This window comes from Phaethon aethereus, assembly GCF_964289735.1.
Source record: "Phaethon aethereus genome assembly, chromosome: 34".
NCBI lineage: Eukaryota > Metazoa > Chordata > Aves > Phaethontiformes > Phaethontidae > Phaethon > Phaethon aethereus.
In genome coordinates, this window is record NC_138610.1 from 110,283 (window position 1) to 133,727 (window position 23,445).

Consider the following 23,445-nt stretch of genomic DNA (forward strand, 5'->3'; position numbering starts at 1 on the left):
CCCTCCCTGCCCCCGGGGGGTGGCGGGGGGGGGCAGTGGCAGCGAGGTGTGGGGGGGCCCCCCAGAGGGAGACCCCCGGGCGGGGAAGGGAGGGGGCTGCCCCAAACTGGGGGAGGGTCCCAGGACTGGGGGGGGGTGATCCCTAAAGCGAGGGAGTGTCCCCCGAAAGGGGGGGGTGGGGGGCGGCCCCACGCCTTGCCGGGGGGCGGAGAGGTTCCGCGCCCCCGGCGCCGGGTCGGGGGGGTGGGGGGGGGCGCGTGCGCGGGTTTGGGGGCCCCGCGGGGGCGCGGGGCGCCCCTCAGGGGACGGTGACGCGGAAGGGGCTGTTGGGGACGTGCTGGTCCCCCCACTTGACCACCAGCAGGTAGTCGCCCCGCTCCCGCAGCAGGTAGCCCACGTTGTAGAGCTGGTTGCCCAGGTGCTTCACCACGATCTCCTCGCAGGGGGTGCGGGGGCCCTGCACCCCCACCAGCAGCATGTTGTTCCCTGCGGGAGCGGGGGGGGCGGCTGGGGGGCACCCCAAAGCACGGGGGGCCCCCCCATGGGCCCAGTGTCCCAGACGCCCCCCAAAGCACAGAGGGGCCCCCCCAAAAACCCCCTCCAAAGCCCTACCCGAAACCAGCTCCCCAAGCACCCCCCAAAAACAGCCCCCCCCAAAACCAGCCCCCCCAAGAAGCACCCCAAAACTCAGCTCCCCCCCAAAACACCCCCTGAAACTCAGCCCCACCCAAAACCAGCCCCCTCAAACACCCCCCCCAAACCAGCCCCCCCAAGAAGCACCCCAAAACTCAGCTCCCCCTCCCCAAAAACCACCCCCTCGGAAACCAGCCCCACCCCACAACTCAGCTCCCCCAAAAGCAGGACCCAGCCGCCCCCCTCCCCGCCCCGAGCGCGCCCGGGAGGGGGGTGCCCACGTCCCGGGGGGTGCCCCACGTCCCGGGGGGTGCCCCCCGTCCCGGGGGGTGCTGCCACCCACCAGCCTTGCTGCAGTCGACGGTGAAGGAGTTCTTCTGGCCCAGGAAGGCCTTGCTCAGCCCCAGCCCCTTGGCCACCACCTTGCCCGCGTCCGAGGGGAACTTGGGGGGTCCCGGGGGGGCTCCCCCCGCCGCCGCCGCGGCCTCGGCACGGCCCCCCGCGTCCACCAGCACCGAGGAGCTCTCGCGCAGGCTGTGGCTGCTCACCAGGCGCGGCCCTGGGGGGCGGCCGTCAGCCCCCCGCCGCGCCCGGCTCCCCCCGCGTCCCCCCGCAACCCCCGCGCCCTCCCCCCCCCGGAGCCCCCCCGGCCTCCCCGCCCCCGCGGTACCGGTGATCTTGGCCTTGAAGGGGCTGCCGGCGATGTGGTGCGGCCCCCCGAACTTGATGGCGATGAGGTAGCTGCCGGGGGCCAGGGGCGTGTAGGTGACGCGGTAGCCCTCGGCGCACTCCCGGCACTCCATCTTCACCTTGGAGGGGCCGTCGATGGTGACGGCCAGCGCGCCCGGCCCCGCCTTGGCCGTGTTCACCACGAACTCCGCCGGCGAGCCTGGGGGGGCGCGGGCCGGGGGTCGGCGCCGGCCGGGGGGCGGCGCCCCGCCGGGCTCCCCGAGACCCCCGAGAAGCCTCCCCCCTCCTCCCCCGGGTCTCCCCAGACCCCCAGACGCCCCCGCGGATCCCCTCCCCAGCTCTATAGGGTCCCCCGAGACCCCCGAGAAGCCTCCCCCCGCCCCGGGTCTCCCCAGACCCCCAGATGCCCCCGCGGATCCCCTCCCCAGCTCTATAGGGTCCCCCGAGACCCCCGAGAAGCCTCCCCCCGCCCCGGGTCTCCCCAGACCCCCAGATGCCCCCACGGATCCCCTCCCCAACTCTATAGGGTCCCCCGAGACCCCCGAGAAGCCCCCCCCCCCGCGTCTCCCCAGACCCCCCAGACGTGCCCGCGGATGCCCCCCCCCAACTCTATAGGGTCCCCCGAGACGCCCCCCCTCCCGCATCTCCCCAGACCCCCAGACGCCCCCCCCCCGACTCCATAGGGTGCCCCCAGACCCCGCGGGACCCCCCCCAGCCCCCCCCGTACCTGTGGTGCCCCCCTCCAGGCCGGGCCCGTAGGCGGAGACGAGGCCGGGGTCCCCCGCCTGCCCCGGCTCCCCCACCCGCACCTTGAAGGGGCTGCCGGGGATGTGGGACCCCTCGAACTTGACGTCGATGGAGTAGACCCCGTTCTCGCGCGGGATGAACCGCACCGCGTACTTGTCTGCGGGGGGGGGCGGGGGGTCGGCGGGGCCCCCAGCCCCCGCCGGCACCCCCACCCCCCCCGCCCCACCGAGGGTCCTTCTGAGCCCCCCAAACCTACAGCACCCCCCCCAATACCTTGTGCGACACGACCCCCACCCCGAGCCCATGGGGCGCCCCTAAACCCCACGGGGCCCCCACCCCAAACCCCCCAGGGACCTCCGGGACCCCCACCGATGGGGGGTGGTTTGGGGCACCCAGGCCACCCCCCCCGCCCCAAAACACCCGTCCCGTCGCCGGGGCCAAGGGGGAACGCCATAGCCCCCCCGCCCCCCGAAACGGAGCCAAGGGGGCCAGAGGGACCCCCCGAAAGCCGCGGGGGACCCCGGAGCCCCCCCTCGCGGGGCGGGGGGCTCACCGTCGGTGACCTCGGTGACGTGGCACTCCTCCAGCGCGCCCGAGGGGCCGTGCACCTTGGCGTCCAGCGCGCCGCGCGCGCCGTTGAGGCTGACGGCGAAGGAGGCCGGCTGGTGCGCCTTCAGCCCCGACTCCTGGGGGCGCGGGGGTCAGCGCGGGGGGCGCCCCCGGGGCGGGGGGACCCCCCGGCCCCCCCCGAGGCCCGCTCCTGGGCGTAACGCCCCCAAGGAGCCGGGGAGGGGGCGTCGGCACCCCAAAATCCCAGCCCAAAGGAAACGTGGGGGGGGTAACACCCCCGAAATCTACCCCAGGGTGGGGTCACACCCCAAAAAAATAACGCTGGGAGGGGGTCAGCACCCCCAGACCCTCACCCCAACCCCCACTCCTGGGGGGTCAGCACCCCCAGACCCTCACCCCAACCCCCCCCGGGGGCACAGCCCCCCCAACCCCCACTCCTGGGGGGTCAGCACCCCCAGACCCTCACCCCAGATAACCCTGGGGGGGGCATCTACCCCCCCCGGACAACCCTGGTGGGGGGGCCCTGCACCCCAACCCCCCCCGGCGGGATCTGCACCCCAAGATCCCCACCTGGGGAGGGGGAAATCCCCACCCTGCACGCCCCCGGAGAGACCCAAACCCCAAAATAAGGTGGGGGGAGCCCCACCCCGAACCCGCCGCTTCGGGGGAGGGTTTTGCACCAGCACCCCAGTGTCGGGGGTCCCCCCAAGGCGGGACGGGGCGTGGGGGTGCGGGGGAAAGCCCCCGCCTCAGTTTGGGGCGGTAGGTGCTCCGCACGTACTGGGGTCTCCTCGGGGGCGGGGCGGGATTTGGGGGTGCCAGGGGAGCCCCCACCCCGTACCCCACTTACCTGGTGGGGCCGGAGAGCTTAACGGGAGAGAACGGGGGGCCCCGGGCGCCCCCGGGGTCTGGGGGGGATCTTGGGGGGCCGCTCTCTCCCGCTAAGGCCCCTCCGGGCCCCGGGGTCGCCCCCCGAGCGGGGGGGGCGACGGGGGGGCTGTTAATAGCCTTTAAAAGAGACACGAGAGAAGACCCCCAGGACCCCGTGGCGGCTGGGGGGACGCAGGGGCCCCCAAACCCTGCTGCTGCTACCGAGCCCCCCCGACACCCCCGAAAGCTGCTCTGGGGGTACGCTGCCCACACAGGCACCCCAAAAACCTCAATCACCCCTGCTGGGGCACCCTGGCCCTACGGACCCCCCAAAACCCCACTACAGCCCCCCCAGGGCTGCGCTGACCCTATGGGGACCCCCCAAAACCCCCCCCGGGCTGCGCTGACCCTACGGGGACCCCCAAAACGCCCCCAGGGCTGCACTGACCCTACGGGGACCCCCAAAACGCCTCCAGGGCTGCGCTGACCCTACACAGACCCCCCCCAAAACCCCACTACAGCCCCCCCAGAGCTGCGCTGACCCTACAGAGACCCCCCCAAACACCTCCAGGGCTGCGCTGACCCTACTGGGATCCCCCAAACCCCCCCAGGGCTGCGCTGACCCTACGGGGACCCCCCAAACCCCCCCCCGGGCTGCGCTGACCCTACGGGGACCCCCCAAACCCCCCCCCGGGCTGCGCTGATCCTACGGGGACCCCCAAAACACCTCCAGAGCTGCGCTGACCCTACAGAGACCCCCCCAAACACCTCCAGGGCTGCGCTGACCCTACGGGGACCCCCCAACCCCCCCCCGGGCTGCGCTGACCCTACGGGGACCCCCCCCAACCCCCCCCCAGGGCTGCGCTGACCCTACGGGGACCCCCAAAACCCCCCCCAGGGCTGCGCTGACCCTACAGGGACCCCCAAAACCCCCCCCAGGGCTGCGCTGACCCTACACAGACCCCCCCCAACCCCCCCCCAGGGCTGCGCTGACCCTACGGGGACCCCCAAAACGCCCCTCCAGCCCCGCCCTGCGCCTGGCGTCCCAGCCCAGCCGGGGGTGCGGGGGGTCTCTCCCGGTGCCTCACCTGAAGGCTAGAAACAGTCAGGCGGCGGGCGGCGTCGCAGGGCGCCGCGGCCGTCACCACGAAGGGGCTCTCGGGGATGTGCTCCTCGTTGAACTTCACCGACACCTCGTAGTCGCCTGCGGGGAGGGGGACGGCGTCAGCGATGGGCCCCCCCGCTCTCCCCGGCCCCCCCCGTTCCCCGGCTCCGTACCGGGCTCCTGGACGACGTAGGAGACGCCGCAGGAGCCGTCCTTGCGGTCCTCGAAGGCGATCTCGGCTTTGCTGGGCCCCTCGACGGCGATGGAGAGGCCCCCGGCGCCCGCCTCCCGCGTCCAGATGCTGAATTCGGCTGGGGGGCGGCGGGGACGGGGCGTCAGGGCCCCCCCAAAGGCCCGACCCCCCCCCGCGCTACCCCGGGTAGCAGCCCCCCGGTTCCTCCCCAGCTGGGCCAGCCTGAGGGGCCTGGGGCCGGTTCAGGAGACCGCCAGCAGGTTTTGGGGAGCCCCGGGTGGGTTTGGAGAGCCCACCCCCCAGATCTGGGGGGGGGACACGGCCCCTAAACAGATTTGCGGAGTACCAGATGAATTTGGGGAGCCCCTCGTGAAGGATCAGAGGCTCTTGTGCAGACTCAGGTGGCCCAGGCAGCCCCAAGGAGGGTCGGGGGAGCCCCGAGTGGGCTGTGGGGTGCCCCCCAGGCAGGTTCGGGGCGCCCGGCTGGGTTCGGGGTGCCTGGAGCCGGTCAGGGTGCCCCAGGAGGGGGCGGGTGTATGCTTAGGGGAACCCCAAAAGTGGGTTTCGGGGCACCCAAAGCGGGTCGGGGGGCCGTAACGGGGTCGGGGCAGCCCCGCCAAGTCATGGAGCCCCGAGGGGCGTCTGGGGCGGGTTTCGGGGCGCCCCCGCTCACCTGGCACGCCGGCCTCGGCCCGCTCCAGGCCGGGCCCCCCGGCGCGGACCTTGTGGGCGCCGCCCTCGCCCATGGGCCCCACGGTGAACTGGAAGGGGCTGCCGGGGACGTGCTGGCCCCGGTCCTTGACGCTGACCGAGTGGACGCCGGTCTCGGCGGGCACGAAGCGGATGCTGTAGGCGCCGCCGTCGCCCTCCAGCACCTGCGCCGCCACCGCCTGCCCCGAGGGGCCCGTCACCACCGCCGTCACCTCGTGGGTGCTCAGCTCTGCCGGCAGCGGCGGGGTCACGGGGGGGCCCGGGGCTCCCCCCGGCCCCTCGCTCCGTGCCGGGAGAGGTGCCAGGGGTCCCTCCCCGCATCCCCACGCCCCCCCCGGGGGCCCTTGGGGGTTCTGGGGACCGCCAGGCCCACATCCTGCTCCCCCAGCCAGCCCCCGGAACCCCCACGTGTCCCTGGGGACCCCCACAGACCCTCTCCCACCCCCCCGCCAGGTCCCGGGGGTCCCCCCCAACCGCCCCAGCGGCCTCCCGGGACCCTCAGGGAGCTCCCCAGGGACCCTCGGGGGTGCTTGCCGCGCCCCCCCCGGAGGCGCAGGGCCCCCGTCGCCGCTCACCCGGCATCTTGAGGCTGAGGTCGCAGGCGGTGCCCACGCTGGCCTCGGGCGGGGCGCGGCGCCGGCGCGTGATGCTCTCCTTCACCCGGCCCTCGCCCGTCACCTTCACTGAGAAGGGGCTCCCTGCGGGGGGCAGCCGGGGGTCTCAGCGCACCCCCCCGGGGCCAGGGACCCCCCCCACCCCCTCCGGCTCTCCCGGAAGCCCCCAGCCCCCCCGGCTGCCCCCCCAGCGCCGCCGCTCGCCCCGGCGCCCACCGGGGACGTGCTGGTCGCCGAATTTGACGGAGATGATGTAGTTGCCGGGCTCGGTGGGGCAGTAGGAGACGCGGCAGGTCCCGTCCTCCAGCTCCTCGGTGGTGATGTCCACCTTGCTGGGCCCCTCGATGGACAGGCTGAGCCCGCCGTAGCCTGGGGGGGGGGTGCCGTCAGCGGGGAGCCGGGCGCCCGGACCCCTCCCCCGCGGGGCGGCGGGCGTACCGGCGTCGCGGGTGTCGATGGTGAAGTGCGCCGGCTCGAAGGTGCGTCCCTCGCGCAGGCCGGGCCCCGCCACGCGCACGCGGCTGGCGTCGCCCAGCTCGGCCTGGCTGATGGTGACGGAGACGGGGCTGCGGGCCAGGGGCTGCCCCCCCCGCGAGACGTGCACCAGGTGCTCCCCCACCTCCTGCGGCACGAAGGAGATGCCTGCGGGGACGGGGGCCGCGGGCGTCAGGGGACGCGGGCGTCGGGCCGCCGCCGTCGCCGCGTCCCCCCGCGCGTCCCGCTCACCGACGTGGCCGTTGCGCAGGCGCTTGAGCTGGCAGGGCTCCTTGCGGCCCGAGGGCGCGGTGACGGTGGCCGTCAGCTGGCTCAGGTCCGTCTCCCCGATGTCCAGCGGGATGTCGGCCGAGGCGCCCACCTTCAGGTGGGACAGGCGCAGGCTGTCGTCGCCTGCGGGGACGGGCGGTGGGCGCGGGGCCGCGGCCGCGGGCGCCGCGGGGAGGGAGGAGCCCGCTCCCGGCGCGGCGCCGGGGCCGCCGCGGGCGTCCCCCCCGTACCGGTGATGCGGGCGGTGAAGGGGCTCCCCGGGATGTGCTTGTCGTTGTACTTCACCACGATGCCGTAGTCCCCGGGCAGCACCGGCAGGTAGGAGACGCTGCACGTGCCGTCCTGGTTGTCGGTGCAGCTGATCTCCGCCTTGGAGGGACCCTCCACGGCCAGCGACAGCCCTCCTGGGGACGCAGGGACGGACGCGGGGCTGGGGGGGGCCGCGACGCCGGGGCGCGGGCGCCGGGCGGGCCCCCCCGCGGGCTCACCCTCGCCGGCGTCCTTGGTGTTGACGGTGAAGGCGGCCGGCTTGTTGACGGTGCCGTGGATGAGGCCGGGGCCGTAGGCGGTGACGTGGCCGCTGTTGACGTAGTCGACGTAGAACTGCAGGGGGCTGCCTGGGGGGGGAAGGGGGGAGGCGTCGGGGGGGGCCGGGGGGCGCCGCCCCCCCTCCCCGCGGCGGCGTGCGCGGCGCGCCGGGGCCCGGCCGGCACCCACCTGGGATGTGCATGCTGTCGTAGCGGATGTCCATCTCGTGCAGGCCGGCCTCGCTGGGCGCGAAGCGCACCGTCACCGTCCCGTCCTTGTTGTCCGTGATGTCGGGCTTGGCCACCTGCCCCGAGGGCATCCGCACCTCCCCTGGGGGCAGGGGCGCGTCAGGGGACCCCCCGGCCCGGGGACCCCCCCGGGGACGGGAGGAGTTTTGGGGGGGCGCGTCGGGGCGCCCGCCCCCCTCACCCGTGATCTCGCCCTTCTTGATGGTGAAGGGGATGACGAGGTCGAAGGGGCGCAGCCCCGCCATGTCCAGCCCGTTCACGCCCAGCAGCGGCCGGTCGGTCGCCTGCGCGAGCGAGCTCGTTAGCGGGCGCCGGCCCCCCCCGCCCCGCCCCGCGCCCCGCCCCGCGCCCGGCGCGCCGCCCGCCTCGCGCGCTGCCTGCTCGGCACCGTGCCCGCCTGCCACGCGCCTCGCTCGCGCGCTGCCTGCGCGCTGCCTGCCTGCCACGCGCCTCGCTCGCGTGCTGCCTGCGCGCTGCCTGCACGCTGCCTGCCTGCCGCGCGCCTCGCTCGCGCGCTGCCTGCGCGCTGCCTGCACGCTGCCTGCCTGCCGCGCGCCTCGCTCGCACGCTGCCTGCGCGCTGCCTGCACGCTGCCTGCCTGCCGCGCGCCTCGCTCGCGCGCTGCCTGCGCGCTGCCTGCCTGCCGCGCGCCTCGCTCGCGCGCTGCCTGCGCGCTGCCTGCCTGCCGCGCGCCTCGCTCGCGCGCTGCCTGCGCGCTGCCTGCCTGCCGCGCGCCTCGCTCGCGCGCTGCCTGCGCGCTGCCTGCCTGCCGCGCGCCTCGCTCGCGCGCTGCCTGCGCGCTGCCTGCACGCTGCCTGCCTGCCGCGCGCCTCGCTCGCACGCTGCCTGCGCGCTGCCTGCACGCTGCCTGCACACTGCCTGCACACTGCCTGCACACTGCCTGCACACTGCCTGCACACTGCCTGCATGCCGCACGCCTCACTCACACGCTGCCTGCACGCTGCCCACGCGCTGCCCGCCTGGCACACTGCCCACCTCGCTCGCACGCTGCCTGTGCGCTACCCACCTGGCACGCTGCCCACCTGGCACGCTGCCTGCGCGCTGCCTGCACACTACCCACCTTGCGCACTGCCTGCACGCTGCCCACGCGCTACCCGCCTGGCGCGCCGCCGGCACGCCGCCGGCACGCTACCCGCCTGGCGCGCCGCCCGCCCGGCACGGTGCCGGTTACGCGCCCGCGCGCCCCGGCGCACTCACCATGACCTGGAAGGGGCTGTTGGGGATGTGCTCGCCGCCGAAGCGCACGCAGATGACGTACTTGCCGGGCTGGGGGGCGGTGTAGAAGATGTCGAAGGTGCCGTCGGCGTTCTCCACCACGTCCACGTCCACCTCGGAGCCGTCGGGCGTGCAGACGGTGCAGGTCACCTTGCCCTTGCCCGCCGCCTTGGCGTCCACCGTGATCACCGTCTCCTCCCCGATCTGGATGGTGGGGCCGATGCCCGCCCCTGCCGGGGGAGGGGGGGGTGACCGCGCGCCCCGCGGGGAGGGGGCGCCCCCGAACCAGCCCCGCGGCGGGACGCGCGCCCCGCCGCGCTCCTCCGGGCGCCGGGGACGGCCGAAGGGCCCCCGAAGCTGGCGCCGACCTGCGCCCCCGGGGGGGGCTGAGCACGGGGAAACTCGTGCCGTGCCTGGGAAGGGGGTAATTAGGCCTTACTGAGGCACAGAGCGCCCCAGCCCGGGCCCTGGCAGGGACCTCGGCGGGGGGGGGGGCCCCTCTCTGCCCGGGGGGGCAGCCGGGACCCCCTAACGCCCCGGGACCCCCCAGCTCGCTGCCCGGCGCGGGGCCAGGTTCAAGCTACCGGCACGAGCCCCCCCCGCCCCCCCGCCCCCCTTTAGCAAGGCTGGGGGGGTGCCCCAGCATTAGGACAGGACCCACGGGGGTCCCTGGTGGGGGACCCCCAAGAGCAGGCAGAACTGGGGGTGCCCCTGGTTTTGGGCAAGCCCTGGAACGCCCCGATTACAAGGGAACGCTGACGGTTCGTTAAACGATGCCGGGGTGGGGGGGGGCCGTGGTTAAATGAGGTCGGGGACCCCTCCAGAGCTTCAGGAGAACATGGGGGGCCCCCGGCCCCTCCTTCGCGCCGCGGCGGGGAAGGGGCGTGGGGAGGGGGTCACGCATGCGCCCCGACGCCAAGCGAGCCATGCCGTGAGCTTACCTAAGCCGTGACCTCCGATGGAGACTACAGCGTGGGCAAAAGAGGGGCGGGGGGGGACGGGGTGGGGGGCGCGGGGGGGACGTGGGGTGGGCAGAGAAGCAAGAAATCCAGTGAGACACACGTGGCGAGGCCCCCCCGCGCCCCCGCCCCGCGGCCGCCCTCCCCTCGCGCCCCCCGCCCGCGCCCCCCCGCCCCGCGGTGACTCGGCTGGAAGCGGCTGGGCGGGCGGCGGGTGTCCCCGTGGCGCGCGGCCCCCCCCGCCCCCCCGCCCCGGCGGCGCGTACCGGTGACGGTGCACTTGCTGGCGTCGCCGGCGGGCACGGCGCGGATGCGGTAGGGCGAGTAGGGGATCTCGTCGCCGCCGTACTTGATGAGGATGGTGTAGCGCCCCGTCATGTCGGGGACGTAGGACACGGTGTAGGTGCCGTCCTGGTTGTCCCGGATCGTCGCCTTCTTGGGCTTGCCCTCGGGGTCCTGCGGGGGACGCGGGGCACGTCGCTGCGCCGGACCCCCCCCCCGCCGCCGCCCCCGCCCCGCGCCCCCGCCCCGCGCCCACCGTGATCTGCACGGCCAGCAGCCCCTCGCCGGCGTCCTTGGCGTCGATGGTGAACTCCACGGGGAGGCTGGCCGGGACGCCCGTGGTGTTCAGCCCAGGGCCGCTCGCCTTCACCTTGCTGGCGTCGTGCGTGGGCAGCGCCTTCACCTTGAAGGGGCTGCGGGGGAGGCGGGGGTCAGGCCGGCCCCCTCCCGGCCCCCCGCGCCCCCCCGGCGCCGCCCCTCACCTGCGCGGCACCTCCTCGTCGCCGTAGCGCACCGAGATGCTGTAGGGCCCCTCGCGGGAGGGGACGTAGCTGACGCGCTGCGTCCCGTCCCCGTTGTCGGCCACGTCCACGGGCTCCGCCACGCCTGGGGGCGGCGGGGCGCGTCAGGGCGCCCCGAGACCCCCCACCGCATCCGACGCGGCGCCCCGAGAGCCCGCGGCGCTCCGAGACCCCCCACCACATCCGACGCGGCGCCCCGAGAGCCTGCGGCGCTCCGAGACCCCCCACCGCATCCGACGCGGCGCCCCGAGAGCCCGCGGCGCTCCGCGGCGCCCCGAGACCCCCCACCACATCCGACACAGCACCCCCAGAGCCTGCGGCACTCCATGGCGCCCCGAGACCCCCCACCGCATCCGACGCGGCGCCCCGAAACCCCCCACCACATCCGACACAGCACCCCCAGAGCCTGCGGCACTCCATGGCGCCCCGAGACCCCCCACTGCATCCGACGCGGCGCCCCCAGAGCCTGCGGCACTCCATGGCGCCCCGAGACCCCCCACCGCATCCGACGCGGCACCCCGAGACCCCCCACCGCATCCGACGCGGCACCCCGAGAGCCCGCGGCGCTCCGAGAACCCCCACCGCATCCGACGCGGCGCCCCGAGAACCCCCACCGCATCCGACGCGGCGCCCCGAGAACCCCCACCGCATCCGACGCGGCGCCCCGAGAGCCCGCGGCGCTCCGCGACACGCCCCGAGACCCCCTGCGGCGCCCTGAGACCTCGCAAGGTGCCATCAGGGGCCCCAAGGCTCCCCGCAACGTCCCACGGGGCGCCCCGAGAGCCCACGGGACCCCCACGGGACCCCACGGGCACCCCGAGGCCTCCCGCGGCGCTTTCAGGCCCCGTGGGGCGCGCTGGGACCCCCGCCACCCTGAGACGAGGCAGCGCCCGCGGGGCACCCTTTCCACCAGATACCCGTCTCCCTCGGATCGGGGGCACCCCGGACACCCCCCAGCCCCAAAGCAGGGGTACCCCGCGCCCCCCGCTGACCTTTGGGGCCCTGGACCTTAACGTCCAGGGGGGCGACGCCGGCCTTGCTGGTGTCGACGGTGAAGGTCTGGGGCACGTTGGCTCCGCACGACGCCCGGCGTCAGCCCCGGCCCCGCGCACTTCACCTTGGACGAGTCCACCACGTCCGTCACCGGCACCTTGAAGGGGCTCCCTGCGGGGGGCGGGGGGCACGTGAACGCGTGGGGAGGGGGCGACGCGGCCGCCTCCCTCGTGCCGGCGCCCCCCCCCCCAGCCCCCCCCCCGGCGCTCACCGGGGACCTGGTGGCCGCCGTAGGTGACGTTGAGGCTGTAGGTGCCCGGCTCGTAGGGGACGTACTCCACCGAGCAGCTCCCGTCCTTGTTGTCGGTGCACGACATCTTGGCCTCCGAGGGACCCTCCACCGCCAGGCCCAGGCCCCCCGTGCCGGCGCCCCTGGGGCGGGGGGAGCACGGGGCTCAGCTGGGGCACCCCCAGGCGCCCGGCGAGGAGCGCTCGGGGCACGGGGACGTGTCGGGGGGACTAGGGAGGGAAGGGCTGGGGCTTTGAGGAGATTTCTGCGGGGATGACGGGGGGGCACCGCGAGGAGGAGTGGGGCTGGGAAAGCGCGTTCGAGGTGCCCGCGGGCCGGCTCGGGGCCCCCGCGGTGCGTTTCAGGGGTGCCGGGAGGAAAACTTGGGGTGCGGGAGGGCGGGGGGGGCGGGCGCAGCACCGAGGGGCGACCCGGGGCACGGGGGTGCTGGGGAGGACTGCCGGGGGCCAGGGCGGCGGGTTGGAGGGGCTGGGGTCTCACCGGGTCTCCACGGTGAACTTGTTGGGCTGGTTGGTGGTGCCGCTCTGGATGCCGGGGCCGTGGACGCGGACGCGCGCCGGGTCGCAGCCCTCGGTGACGGGCACGCGGAAGGGGCTGTGCGGCACCGGGCTGCCGGCGTAGCTCACCTCCACCGCGTGCACGCCTGGGGAGGGGGGACGGCGGGGACGTCAGCCCGCGGGCCGCGGCAGCCGCCCCCCGCCCCGGCCCGCGCGCCCCCGGCCCGCGCCTCACCCTCCTCGTAGGGCGTGTACTCCACGTGGTAGGTGCCGTCGCCGCGGTCCTCCACGAAGGTCTCGGTGACGTTCCCCGAGGGGTTGGAGACCCGCGTCTTCACGTGGGGGCCGCCGGCTTTGCTGAGCGCCCGGGCGTCCACGTCGAACTCCGTCACCGCCTCCCTGAACACGCCTGGAGGGGGGACGCGGCGTCGGGCGGCTGCGCCCCCCGCGCCCCCGTCCCCGCCGCCGCGGCCCCACGCTCACCCTTGCCCTCCACGCCGGGCCCGTAGACCTTGACGCCGGCGGTGTCGACGGCGGGCTCCACCCGGACCTTGCTGGGGAAGTGCGGCACGGGCTGCCCGCCGTACTCGACGGTGATGGTGTAGACGCCGGGGCTGAGCGGCGTGTAGGCGATGGTGTAGGTGCCGTCGCCGTTATCCTCCACCCGCACCTCGGCGCGGGCGCCCGCCTCCGAGGCGATGCCGATGGTCAGCTCGGCCGTGCCGGCCCGGCTGCAGTCCACGTGGAAGTGGCCGGGCTGCCCGGCCGTGGCGCCTTCCAGCCCCGGCCCCGAGCACGTCACCTTGGAGGCGTCGAAGGGGGCGCGGACGGCGGCGCGGAAGGGCGAGCCGGGCACGTGGGCGCCGGCGAAGAGGATGTTGATGTTGTAGTCGCCGGGCTCGGTGGGCAGGTAGGAGACGGAGCAGGTGCCGTCGCCGTTGTCCAGGCACTCGATCTTGGCCTCGCAGGGACCCTCCACCGTCAGCCCCAGCCCCCCGGTGCCGGCGCCCTTGGTGTCGATGGTGAAGGGGGCCGGCGCCCCGGCCAGCCCCCCCTGCAGCCCCGGCCCGAAGGCACGCACCTGCGGGGAGCGGCCACCGCGTGGGGCGGGGGGCCCGGCCCGGGGGCGCCCCCGAGAGGGGAGCCACGGCACGGGGGACGCCCATCGCCGGGGACACGCCCTTACCGGGGTCCCCCGGCCCCCGGGGACCCCCACCACCAGCAAGGCGCCCTTACTGGGGTCCCCCATCACCAGGGACGCTCCCTCGCTACGGCCACCTGACCCTTAGGGACCCCCATAAGCAGGAACACCCCCTCACCGGGGACCCCCGTCCCCCTTACCGGGGACCCCGCCACGCCCGAGACACCCCCGTGCCCACGGGTCCAAGTCCCCGGGCCCCCCGCTCCCACCGGGACACCCCCAAAACCCGAGCGGCGGGGGGCCGGGGGGGCAGACCCACCTTGGAGGGGTCGGTGGGGGGCACGGCCTCGACGGGGAAGGGGCTGCCGGGGACGGGGACGCCGTCGTAGGTGACCTCCACCTGGTAGGGCCCCTCCTCGCGGGGGATGAAGCGCACCAGGCTGTTCTCGGGGCTCAGCCCCGGCTCCACCGTGCAGGGCACCGCCTTGCGCGAGGGGCCCGTGATCTTCGCCCCCACCTTGCCCTGGCCCCCGGCGCCCTTGGCCTTCACCGTGAACTCCTGGTCCTTCCCCACCTCCAGCTCTGCGGGGGCACCCACAGCCTGCGGCGGGCCGCTCCCCGAAACGGGGGGCCGCTCCCCGAAATGGGGGGCTCCCCCCGGCCAAAGACACCCCGCCCCCGGAACAAGCACCCGCCAAAAATTCTCCTGCCCCAAAGCCCCCCCCCCCGCCCCCGAACCCCTCCTCTGGGAAGGGAGCCCCCCAAACCCCCCCCCCAAATCCTCTCCAGGGAGGGAGGCCCCAAAATGACCCCCCCCACACCCAAAGGACAGCCGTGCCGCCCAAAATGGGGTCCCCGAATCACCCCTGGCTCCCCCAGCCCCCCCAAAGCCCGCTGGCGCCCCCCACGCCCCCCCCACGCCCCCCCGTACTGTCGTCCAGGCCGGAGATCTTGATCCTGCCCAGGTCCAGGCTGGGGGCCACCCCCACGGGGAAGGGGCTCTTGGGGATGTGGTCGCCCCCGTAGGTCACCGCGACGCCCAGGTTACCCTGGGGGGAAGAGCAGGGGGGCTGTGGGGCGCCCCACGCCAGGGACGGGGGTCCCGGCCCCCCCGGCTGCACGGGGCGGCTCCGGGTGCCCAGTTTGTGACATGAGGGGGGGGGGGGGTTCGGTCACGGGGCGTGGGCTTCCGGGGCACCCCGTTACCGGCCGCAGGGGGGTGTGAGGTTTTTGGGGCGCCCCGCTACCAGCCATAGGGGGGTGCAGGGGGGTGTGAGGTTTTGGGGCGCCCCGCTACCTGCTGCAGGGGGGTGCAGGGGGGTGTGAGGTTTTGGGGTGCCCCGTTACCTGCTGCAGGGGGGTGCAGGGGGGTGTAAGGTTTTGGGGTGCCCCGGTACCTGCTGCAGGGGGGTGCAGGGGGGTGTGAGGTTTTGGGGCGCCCCGGTACCTGCTGCAGGGGGGTGCAGGGGGGTGTGAGGTTTTGGGGCGCCCCGGTACCTGCTGCAGGGGGGTGCAGGGGGGTGTGAGGTTTTGGGGCGCCCCGGTACCTGCTGCAGGGGGGTGCAGGGGGGTGTGAGGTTTTGGGGCACCCCGGTACCTGCTGCAGGGGGGTGCAGGGGGGTGTGAGGTTTTGGGGCGCCCCGGTACCTGCTGCAGGGGGGTGCAGGGGGGTGTGAGGTTTTGGGGCGCCCCGGTACCTGCTGCAGGGGGGTGCAGGGGGGTGTGAGGTTTTGGGGCGCCCCGGTACCTGCTGCAGGGGGGTGCAGGGGGGTGTGAGGTTTTGGGGCGCCCCGGTACCTGCTGCAGGGGGGTGCAGGAGGGTGTGAGGTTTTGGGGCGCCCCGGTACCTGCTGCAGGGGGGTGCAGGGGGGTGTGAGGTTTTGGGGCGCCCCGGTACCTGCTGCAGGGGGGTGCAGGAGGGTGTGAGGTTTTGGGGCGCCCCGGTACCTGCTGCAGGGGGGTGCAGGGGGGTGTGAGGTTTTGGGGCGCCCCGGTACCTGCTGCAGGGGGGTGCAGGAGGGTGTGAGGTTTTGGGGCGCCCCGGTACCTGCTGCAGGGGGGTGTACTTGACGGTGTGGGTGCCGTCGTGGTTGTCGATCACCTCCAGGTCCCGCACGGCCTCGCCCTTCCCGGGCCCCGTCACCTGCACGTCCAGGGGGGCCCGGCCCCCCGCCTTGGCGTTCACCGTGAAGTGGGTGGGCTTCCCCAGCTCCACGCCTGCGGCGGGGGGGGAAGCCAGGAAGGGGGGTCAGGGGGGTCCGCAAAGCCCGGCCGGGGCCCCCCTGCCCCCCGCTGCCGCCCCCCCCGGCTCACCGGAGCGGCTGAGGCCGGGTCCCTCCGCCTTCACCTTGCTGGCGTCGTGCGAGGGGTCGACCTTGATCCGGATGGGGCTGGTGGGGGTGGCCTGCGCGGAGGGACCCCACGATCAGCCCCCTGCGCCCGCCGGCCCCTCGATCCGCCCCCCCGGCCCCCCCACCCCGGCCCCACCTGGTCGGCGAAGAGCACCATGATGGTGTAGGCGCCGGGGCCGCGGGGGGTGTAGCGCACGGTGAAGGTGTCGTTGTCGTTGCGGATGATGTCGAAGTCGATGTCGGCCTCGGCCGGGCCCACCACCCCCGGGGCGCACTTGATGCCGATGCTCACGTCCCCTGGGGGTGCCGTGGGGGGGGGGGTGTCAGCGCCCCAACCCCGCCCCGGGACCCGCCGGCCCCCCGCCATCGCCCTGCGGCCCCCCGTGCGCCGGCGCTCACCCTGCCCGGCCTCGGCGCAGTCCACGGTGAAGTAGGTGGGCTCGTGCGCCTTGAGCCCCGTCTTGGCCACGCCGGGGCCGTAGACCTTGACCTTGTGGGGGTGGCTGCCGGCCCCCACGCCCACCTGCGGGTTGGGGGCGCGGGGGTCAGGGCTGCCGCCCACCCAGGCGGCCGGAGCCCCCCCGGCGGGCTCTGGGGACCCCCCCGGCGGGCTCTGGGGACCCCCTCACCCGGAAGGGGCTCTGGGGGACGTTGACGCCGCCCCAGGACACCATGGCCGTGTGCTTGAGGGGCTTCTTGGGCACGTAGGCGCAGCTGTAGGTGCCGTTGCCGTTGTCCTTGACGGAGACGTCCACGGGGTTGCCCTCCGCGTCCTGGGGGGACGGGACAGGGGGGGTCAGCACCCCCAAAACCCACCCACGCCCCTGCTCCACCCCGGGCTCCCCCCGCCCCGCGCCACCGCCTCCGCGCCGGGGCTCCCGATCCCCCCAAATCCCCCCAAATCCCGCCTCCCCGCGCCTTCGCACGCCACGTAGCCCCCCAAAGTCTGCCCCGTGCCCCCCCCAACCCCGCCCCCGGCCCCCCCTCACCTGCATCTGCACTTTGAGGGGTCCCTTCCCCCCGTTTTTGGCGTCCACCGTGAACTCGGCGGGCTTGTTGACGGCCACCCCCGTCTTCTCCAGCCCCGGCCCGTGGGCTTTGACCTGCGGAGGGGGGCAGGGGGTCAGGGGGTGCCCCGGGCCCTGGGGAGGGGGCGCGGAGGGGCGCGGGGGGGCCCCCACCTTCTCGGGGAAGGAGTCCCGGGGCGCGGGGCGGATGTCGGCCATGAAGGGGCTGCGGCGGATGTCCTCGTTGTCGCAGAGGACGTGGACGGCGTAGGCGCCCGGCTCCTGCGGCCAGTAGCGCACGTCGCAGGAGCCGTCGCCCCGGTCGTCGCACTCGATCTTGGCCTGCGAGGGGCCCTCCACCGAGAAGCCTGGGGGGGCCGGGGGGGTCAGGGGCACTCCGAAGACCCCCCCGGGGGGCTCCCGAAGAGCAACCGCCCCGGGGGGCGCGGAGCCCCGCGGCGGCCACCGGCGCCTTGACGTCACCAGGACGCGCGGACCCTGGTGCGGGGCTACGGGGAGCCTTTGGGCACCCCAAAGCCCCCCCAAAAACCCCAGAGGAGCCCTGGAGCCCTTCAGAGACCCCAAAGCCCCCCCCCAAACACCCCAAAACCCCAGCAGCCCCCCAGGATCCCCCAATTCCCACCCCGAGCCCCCAGCAGGATCCCCAGGAAGACCCCGAACCCCTGAAGCGCTCCCCAGCAGCCCCCCGAGCCCCCCCAAAGCCCCCCGGCCTCACCCAGCGTGCCGACGTCGTCGCCGATGGCCTCCACCACGAAGTCGGCCGACTTGCCGACGACGCCGCCCTCCAGGCCGGGCCCCCAGGCCCGCACCTTCTGGCTGCCACTCTCGGGGGACACCTTCACCTCGAAGGGGCTGCGGGGAGGAACGGGGGGCTGGGGGCTCGGCCCGGCCGCGGGCACGGCCCCCCTGGGCCGGGGGCACGCCGCCCTCACCTGCGGGGGATGTGCTGGCCCCCCCAGGTCACCGTCACCGTGTAGGTGCCGGGCGCCGTGGGGAAGTACTCGAAGCCGAAGACGCCGTCGCCCAGGTCCTTCTGCTTCACCGCCTCCGTGCCCTCTGCGGCACACGCGTCGGGGGGCGCCCCAAAACATGGGGGCCCCCTCCCCGAACCCCGGGGAACCCCCCGAGCCCCGGGGAGCACCCCAAACCCCGGGACACCCCCCCTGAACCCCGGGCTATCCCCCTGAACCCCGGGGAACACCCCCAACCCTGGGGAACCGCCCAAACCCCGGGACACCCCCCTGAACCCCGGGGAACACCCCCAACCCTGGGGAACCCCCCCGAGCCCCAGGGAACACCCCAAATGCCAGGACACCCCCCTGAACCCCGGGATACCCCCGTGCAACCTGGGGAACACCCCCCTGAACCCCGGGGAATCCCCCCAACCCCGGGGAACCCCCCCCAAAACCCGGGGACCCCCCCCGAGCCCCAGGGAACACCCCAAATGCCAGGACACCCCCCTGAACCCCGGGATACCCCCGTGCAACCTGGGGAACACCCCCCTGAACCCCGGGGAATCCCTCCAACCCCATGGAACACCCCCAAAACCCGGGGCAGACCCCCAAACCCCCCGGGGACCCCAACATCCCCTCGAGCAGGGGGTAAGGGCTGTGTCCAGGGCCCCCAGCCCCCCAGGGGCCCCCCGCAGCCCCCCCCCAAAGAGGGGAGCCCCCCGACTCACTGGGGCCCTTGACGGTGACTTTGAGCTCCCCGCTGCCGGCGCCCTTCGTGTGGACCTTGAAGTCCGCCGTCTCCTTCACCCGCAGCCCCTTGGGCTGCAGCCCCCGCCCCACGGCGCGGCACGCCGAGGGGTTGCAGGCTGTGGGGAGAGGGTCAGGGGGGGCCTCGGCGGCCGGGGACCCCCAAAAGCCCTCCCCGGGGCACACGCTGTGGAGCGGGGTGGGGGCTTCCCGTGTCCCGGGGGGACCCCGAAAGCCACCCCGAGGGCAGGGGCTGCGGGGGAAGGAGGGGGAGGGGGAGAGGGAGCGGGGGGGGGGGGGCGCCCGCCCCACACAACGTGGGGGGCACGCTGGGGGGAGAGAGGGACCCAGGCGTCGGGGGACACCCCCAAACCCGCATCGGGGCGCACGCTGTGGGGAGAGGGTCCGAAAAGGCCCCGGGCAGCCGGGGGGGCCCCCGAACCCACGCTGGGGCACGTGCTGTGGGGCGGGAGCCAGGCGTCCGGGGGCTCCCCGAGGGGGTCCCCAGAGGCCCCGTGGGGGAAGGAGGGACGCAGGCGTCCGGGAGCAACCCCCGTGCCCCCCGTACCGTCAGCGGGTCACCCGCGAGGACCCCGGCCGGCGCTTCCCGGACAGACGGGCAGAAGGAGCAGGACAGGCGGAGAGAGACAGAGCGGAGTCACGGGGGGCCGAGACCCCCCGGCAGCGACAGCCCCGGGCCCCCCGCGTGGGGGGCAGAGACCCCCCCACAAGGGCCCGGGGGGGCAGAAGCACAGAGACCCCCCCGGAGTTGGGGGACAGAAGCACAGAGACCCCCCGAGCCGGGGAGGACAGAGACCCCCGGCTCGGAGGGGAGGAGAAGGCAGAGCCCCCAGCGTGGGGGCAGGACAGAGACCCCCGTGTCCGGAGAGGACAGAGACCCCCGAGCTGGGGGGCGGGGGGTGGTGTGCCACGGGGGACAGAGACCCCTAAGTTGGAGGGACAGAGGTCCCCAAGCTGGGAAGGACAGAGACCCCCGAGTTGGGGGGACAGGAGGACAGAGACCCCCAGCCGGGGGGCAGAGGGCCAGAGGCCCCCGGCGGGGCTCACCCTGCCCCACGGTGACGCTGAAGGGGCTCCTGGGGATGGGGGCTCCCCCGAAGGCCACGTGGACGGCGTGGGGCCCCTCGGCCGTGGGGCGGTAGGTGCAGCGGTAGGTGCCGTCCCCGCGCGCCTCCAGCGTCGGCTCCACCGTCCCCCGGCGCCCGCTGGGGTCCGCGATGGAGACCTCCACCTCGCCCGGCCCCGCGCCTGCCGGCGGCGGCGCCCGCGTCACCGGGGGGCGCGCGCCAACCCCCGGGGCGCCGGAGCCCCGTCCGAGGGGGACGCGGCCCCCTCGCCACGCCCCGCCCGCTCCCCCAAAGCCCCCGGGGCGCGGCCGCCCCCCGCCCCGCCGCGGCGGCCCCCCAGAAGCCCCCCCCGGGCTCACCGGCGGTGAAGATCTCGAAGTAGGTGCTCTTGTTGGCCACGTTGCCCAGCGGCTCGATGCCGGGGCCCTGCGCCGAGACGCGGCCGGCGTCGCCCGCCGCGCGCCCCACCTGCACCTCGAAGGGGCTCTTGGCGATGTGCTGCCCCGCGAAGAGCACCGTCACCTGGGGGACCCGCGCGGGGGGCGTCAGGCGGGCCGGGACCCCGCCGTGCCCCGAAAGCCGCCCCGAGAGCGCGCAGCTCTCTCGCCGGACCGCGAAAGGAGAAGGAGCGCGGCGGGCGCCGAAACCGCCCCGGAAGGGCCCCCGAACGCCTGCGGGCCCCCCGAGCCCCCCCCCGCCCCCCCGGCCCCACCTTGTGCACGCCGGTGACTTTGGGGACGTAGGAGACGGAGAACGTCCGGTTCTTGTCGTTGTTGGCCACCACTTTAGCCTGCGGGGGGCACGCACCGAGCCGTGAGCCCCCCCGGGGGCCCCCCAAAAGCCACGCGGCCCCCCAGAGCCCCCAAAACCCCCCAGGGGCTCACCCCCCGCCCCCAGCCCTGAACCAACCTCCTCGGACGTGCTCCTCCACGTACGCCAGGACGGCCCCGTCGCCCGTAGCCCCCCGCCCCACCCCGGGCTCACCCCCCGGCCCCCATAGCCCCCCGCGCCGCCCCACGGCCCCCCAGCGCCCACCTCCTCGCGGTGCCCGGCGGGGTCCTCCACGTACACCAGCACGTCCCCCTGCCCCGCGCTGATCGTCTCCACCGTGAACTCGGCCCGTTGCTTCACCATGTTCCCCGTGGGCTCGATGCCTGCGGGACCCACCGTCAGCCCCACGGGGGGTCCCAGTGCTGCCCCACGGGGGTCCCGGCCCCATCCCGGGGGTCCCAGCCCCATGGTGAACCGGGGTCAGCCCCACAGCCCCGCTGGGAACAAGGGAGTCCCCCCCAGATCTACAGGCAGCGTGAAACGCCCCAAACCTATAGATGTCGTCACGCTATAGGGTGTCAGCCCCCAGCCCCACAGGGAACGGGGGCTCCCCCCGATCTATAGGGCACAGGGCGCGCTCCCGGCTCCCGGCCCTGCAGGGCACCGGGTGCGGCCCCACAACGCCCTAAAACCCAGAGCGAGCCCCGCCACGGGCAGGGAGCGGGGGTCCCGCAGCCCCACGGCGAGGGGTCCCGCAGCCCCACGGCGAGGGGCCCCCTCACCAGGGCCGTAGGCTCGGGCCTTCTTGGGGTTGAGTTTGGGGCGCAGGGGGGCCCCCGGCTTGAGCTTGGCCTTGGGGAACTGCGACAGGTAGGTCATGACCGAGTGCTCGTCCACGTTGGGGTCCACGATCTCCTCCGGGGTGATGACCTGGGGGGACGAGGCGGGGGTCAGCGGGCCGCCCCCGCGCCCCGGGCCCCCGCCCCGCGGCCCCCGGCCCACCTGGGGGATGCCCAGCCACTCGTCGGCCTGCTGCATGGCCTCCCGGGCGTTGTCCACGGGCTTGCTGGGGTCCCACGAGTCCCAGTCGGGGCACAGCCCTGCGGGCGGGGGGCCGCGCCGTCACCGCCGGCGGCCGGGGGGCGCGGCTCCCCCCGCGGGGCGCTAGGGGCGCGGCGCCTGCGCGCACCCCGGGGACACCCCCGCGTCCCGCGGGGCCACCCCCATGTCCCCCAGGGCCACCCCCTCTGCCCTCTCACCCCCCGGGGCCACCCCCACGTCCCCCGGGGCCACCCCCTCTGCCCTCTCACCCCCTGGGGCCACCTCTGTGTCCCCCGAGGCCACCCCCACGTCCCCCAGGGCCACCCCCTCTGCCCTCTCACCCCCCGGGGCCACCCCCACGTCCCCCAGGGCCACCCCTCTGTCCTCTCACTCCCCTGGGTCCGTCCCCCCCCTCACCCCTGGGTCCCCCCAGTCTCTCACTCTCGGCTCCCTGTGCCCCCCCCTCACCCCAGGGTGCCCCGCTCTCTCTCAGCCCCCGGCCCCCCGCTCGCGCCCCCCGCACCGGGCGCGCAGCTGTCCACCAGGGCGCCCAGGGCGCGGCCGCTCTGCCAGTCGCGGCTGAAGTTGGTGATGGGCAGCTGGGGCAGGCGGTTCTGGATCCAGCCCAGCAGGCGCTGCTTGGGCGTCTGGCGCCGCGCCTCCTCCTCGTCCTCCTCGTCCCACATGGGCATGGAGATGGAGTAGTGCAGGATCAGCGTCCACACCAGCCCCAGGATCAGCTTCAGGTTCCCGTCCACGATCGCCTTGCTGTCTGCGGGGGCGGCCGCGCCTCAGCCGGGGGCGGCTGGGACAGCCGGGGCGCGGGGGGGACGGGGGGTGATGGGGGGGAGCGGGGAGACCGGGGGGGTGACCGGGGGGTGATGGGGGGGAGCGGGGAGACCGGGGGGGTGACCGGGGGGGTGACCGGGGGGTGATGGGGGGGAGCGGGGAGACCGGGGGGGTGACCGGGGGGTGATGGGGGGGAGCGGGGAGACCGGGGGGGTGACTGGGGGGTGACCGGGGGGTGACCGGGGGGTGATGAGGGGGAGCGGGGAGACCGGGGGGGTGATGGGGGGGAGCGGGGTGACCGGGGGGGGAGCAGGGTGACCGGGGGGATGGCGGGGTCCCCACTGGGGGGCAGCAGGGTGACGGAGGGGGAGCAGGGTGACAGGAGGACGGGTTACAGGGCACCCGTTACAGGGCCGGGGGGGTCGTTATGGGGCACCCGGACACCAGGGTCCCCGTTAGGGGGTCAGGGGGCTCGTTATGGGGCACCCGGACACCGGGATCCCCATTAGGGGGTCGGGGGGGTCGTTATGGGGCAGCCGGACATGGGGGACCCCGTTAGGGGGTCGGGGGGGTCGTTATGGGGCAGCCGGACACCAGGGTCCCCATTAGGGGGTCATTATGGGGTGCCTGGGCACCGGGGGGGTCATTATGGGGCACCCAGACACCAGGGTGCCCGTTAGGGCATCGGGGGGGTCATTATGGGGTGCTTGGGTCCCCGTTAGGAGGTTGGGGGGGTCATTATGGGGCACCCAGACACTGGGATCCCCCTTAAGGGGTTGAGGGGTCGTTATGGGGCAGCCGGACACTGGGGTGCCCATTAGGGGGCCAAGGGGATCGTTATGGGGTGCCTGAAAGCTGTGGTCACCATTAGGGGCTCGGGGGGGTCTTTATGGGGCATCCGGACAGTGGGGTCCCCGTTAGGAGCTCAGGGAGGTCTTTAAGGGGTACCCAGACACCGAGGTCCCCATGAGGGGGTCGGGGGGGTCGTTATGGGGCACCCAGACACTGGGGTACCCCTTAAGGGGTCAGGGGGTCATTATGGGGCACCCAGACACCAGGGTGCC

At 75.2% G+C, this 23,445-nt stretch overlaps 1 protein-coding gene across 1 annotated transcript in view; it reads right to left on the reverse strand.

Moving 5' to 3' along the window:
• Window positions 1-298: 298 nt before the first annotated feature.
• Window positions 299-23,445, reverse strand: part of LOC309414896 (filamin-A-like) — a gene marked incomplete at its 3' end in the record, with an annotated part of 23,714 nt that continues 567 nt past the window's right edge. Inside the window, 45 exon segments of the mRNA XM_082012275.1 lie at window positions 299-486; window positions 977-1,192; window positions 1,304-1,522; window positions 2,051-2,227; window positions 2,624-2,756; window positions 4,599-4,714; window positions 4,789-4,926; window positions 5,482-5,748; window positions 6,095-6,217; window positions 6,350-6,775; window positions 6,860-7,021; window positions 7,129-7,302; window positions 7,387-7,511; window positions 7,612-7,756; window positions 7,856-7,958; window positions 8,893-9,140; window positions 9,852-9,875; window positions 10,136-10,325; window positions 10,408-10,564; window positions 10,634-10,757; window positions 11,665-11,746; window positions 11,748-11,836; window positions 11,937-12,097; window positions 12,456-12,618; window positions 12,708-12,881; window positions 12,956-13,553; window positions 13,933-14,195; window positions 14,545-14,662; window positions 15,661-15,830; window positions 15,927-16,017; window positions 16,101-16,261; window positions 16,364-16,487; window positions 16,594-16,737; window positions 16,954-17,067; window positions 17,146-17,339; window positions 17,708-17,844; window positions 17,925-18,048; window positions 18,674-18,811; window positions 19,761-19,961; window positions 20,140-20,302; window positions 20,493-20,570; window positions 20,816-20,934; window positions 21,334-21,481; window positions 21,554-21,651; window positions 22,116-22,364. Coding sequence (XP_081868401.1) covers window positions 299-486; window positions 977-1,192; window positions 1,304-1,522; window positions 2,051-2,227; window positions 2,624-2,756; window positions 4,599-4,714; window positions 4,789-4,926; window positions 5,482-5,748; window positions 6,095-6,217; window positions 6,350-6,775; window positions 6,860-7,021; window positions 7,129-7,302; window positions 7,387-7,511; window positions 7,612-7,756; window positions 7,856-7,958; window positions 8,893-9,140; window positions 9,852-9,875; window positions 10,136-10,325; window positions 10,408-10,564; window positions 10,634-10,757; window positions 11,665-11,746; window positions 11,748-11,836; window positions 11,937-12,097; window positions 12,456-12,618; window positions 12,708-12,881; window positions 12,956-13,553; window positions 13,933-14,195; window positions 14,545-14,662; window positions 15,661-15,830; window positions 15,927-16,017; window positions 16,101-16,261; window positions 16,364-16,487; window positions 16,594-16,737; window positions 16,954-17,067; window positions 17,146-17,339; window positions 17,708-17,844; window positions 17,925-18,048; window positions 18,674-18,811; window positions 19,761-19,961; window positions 20,140-20,302; window positions 20,493-20,570; window positions 20,816-20,934; window positions 21,334-21,481; window positions 21,554-21,651; window positions 22,116-22,364 — 7,556 coding nt within the window.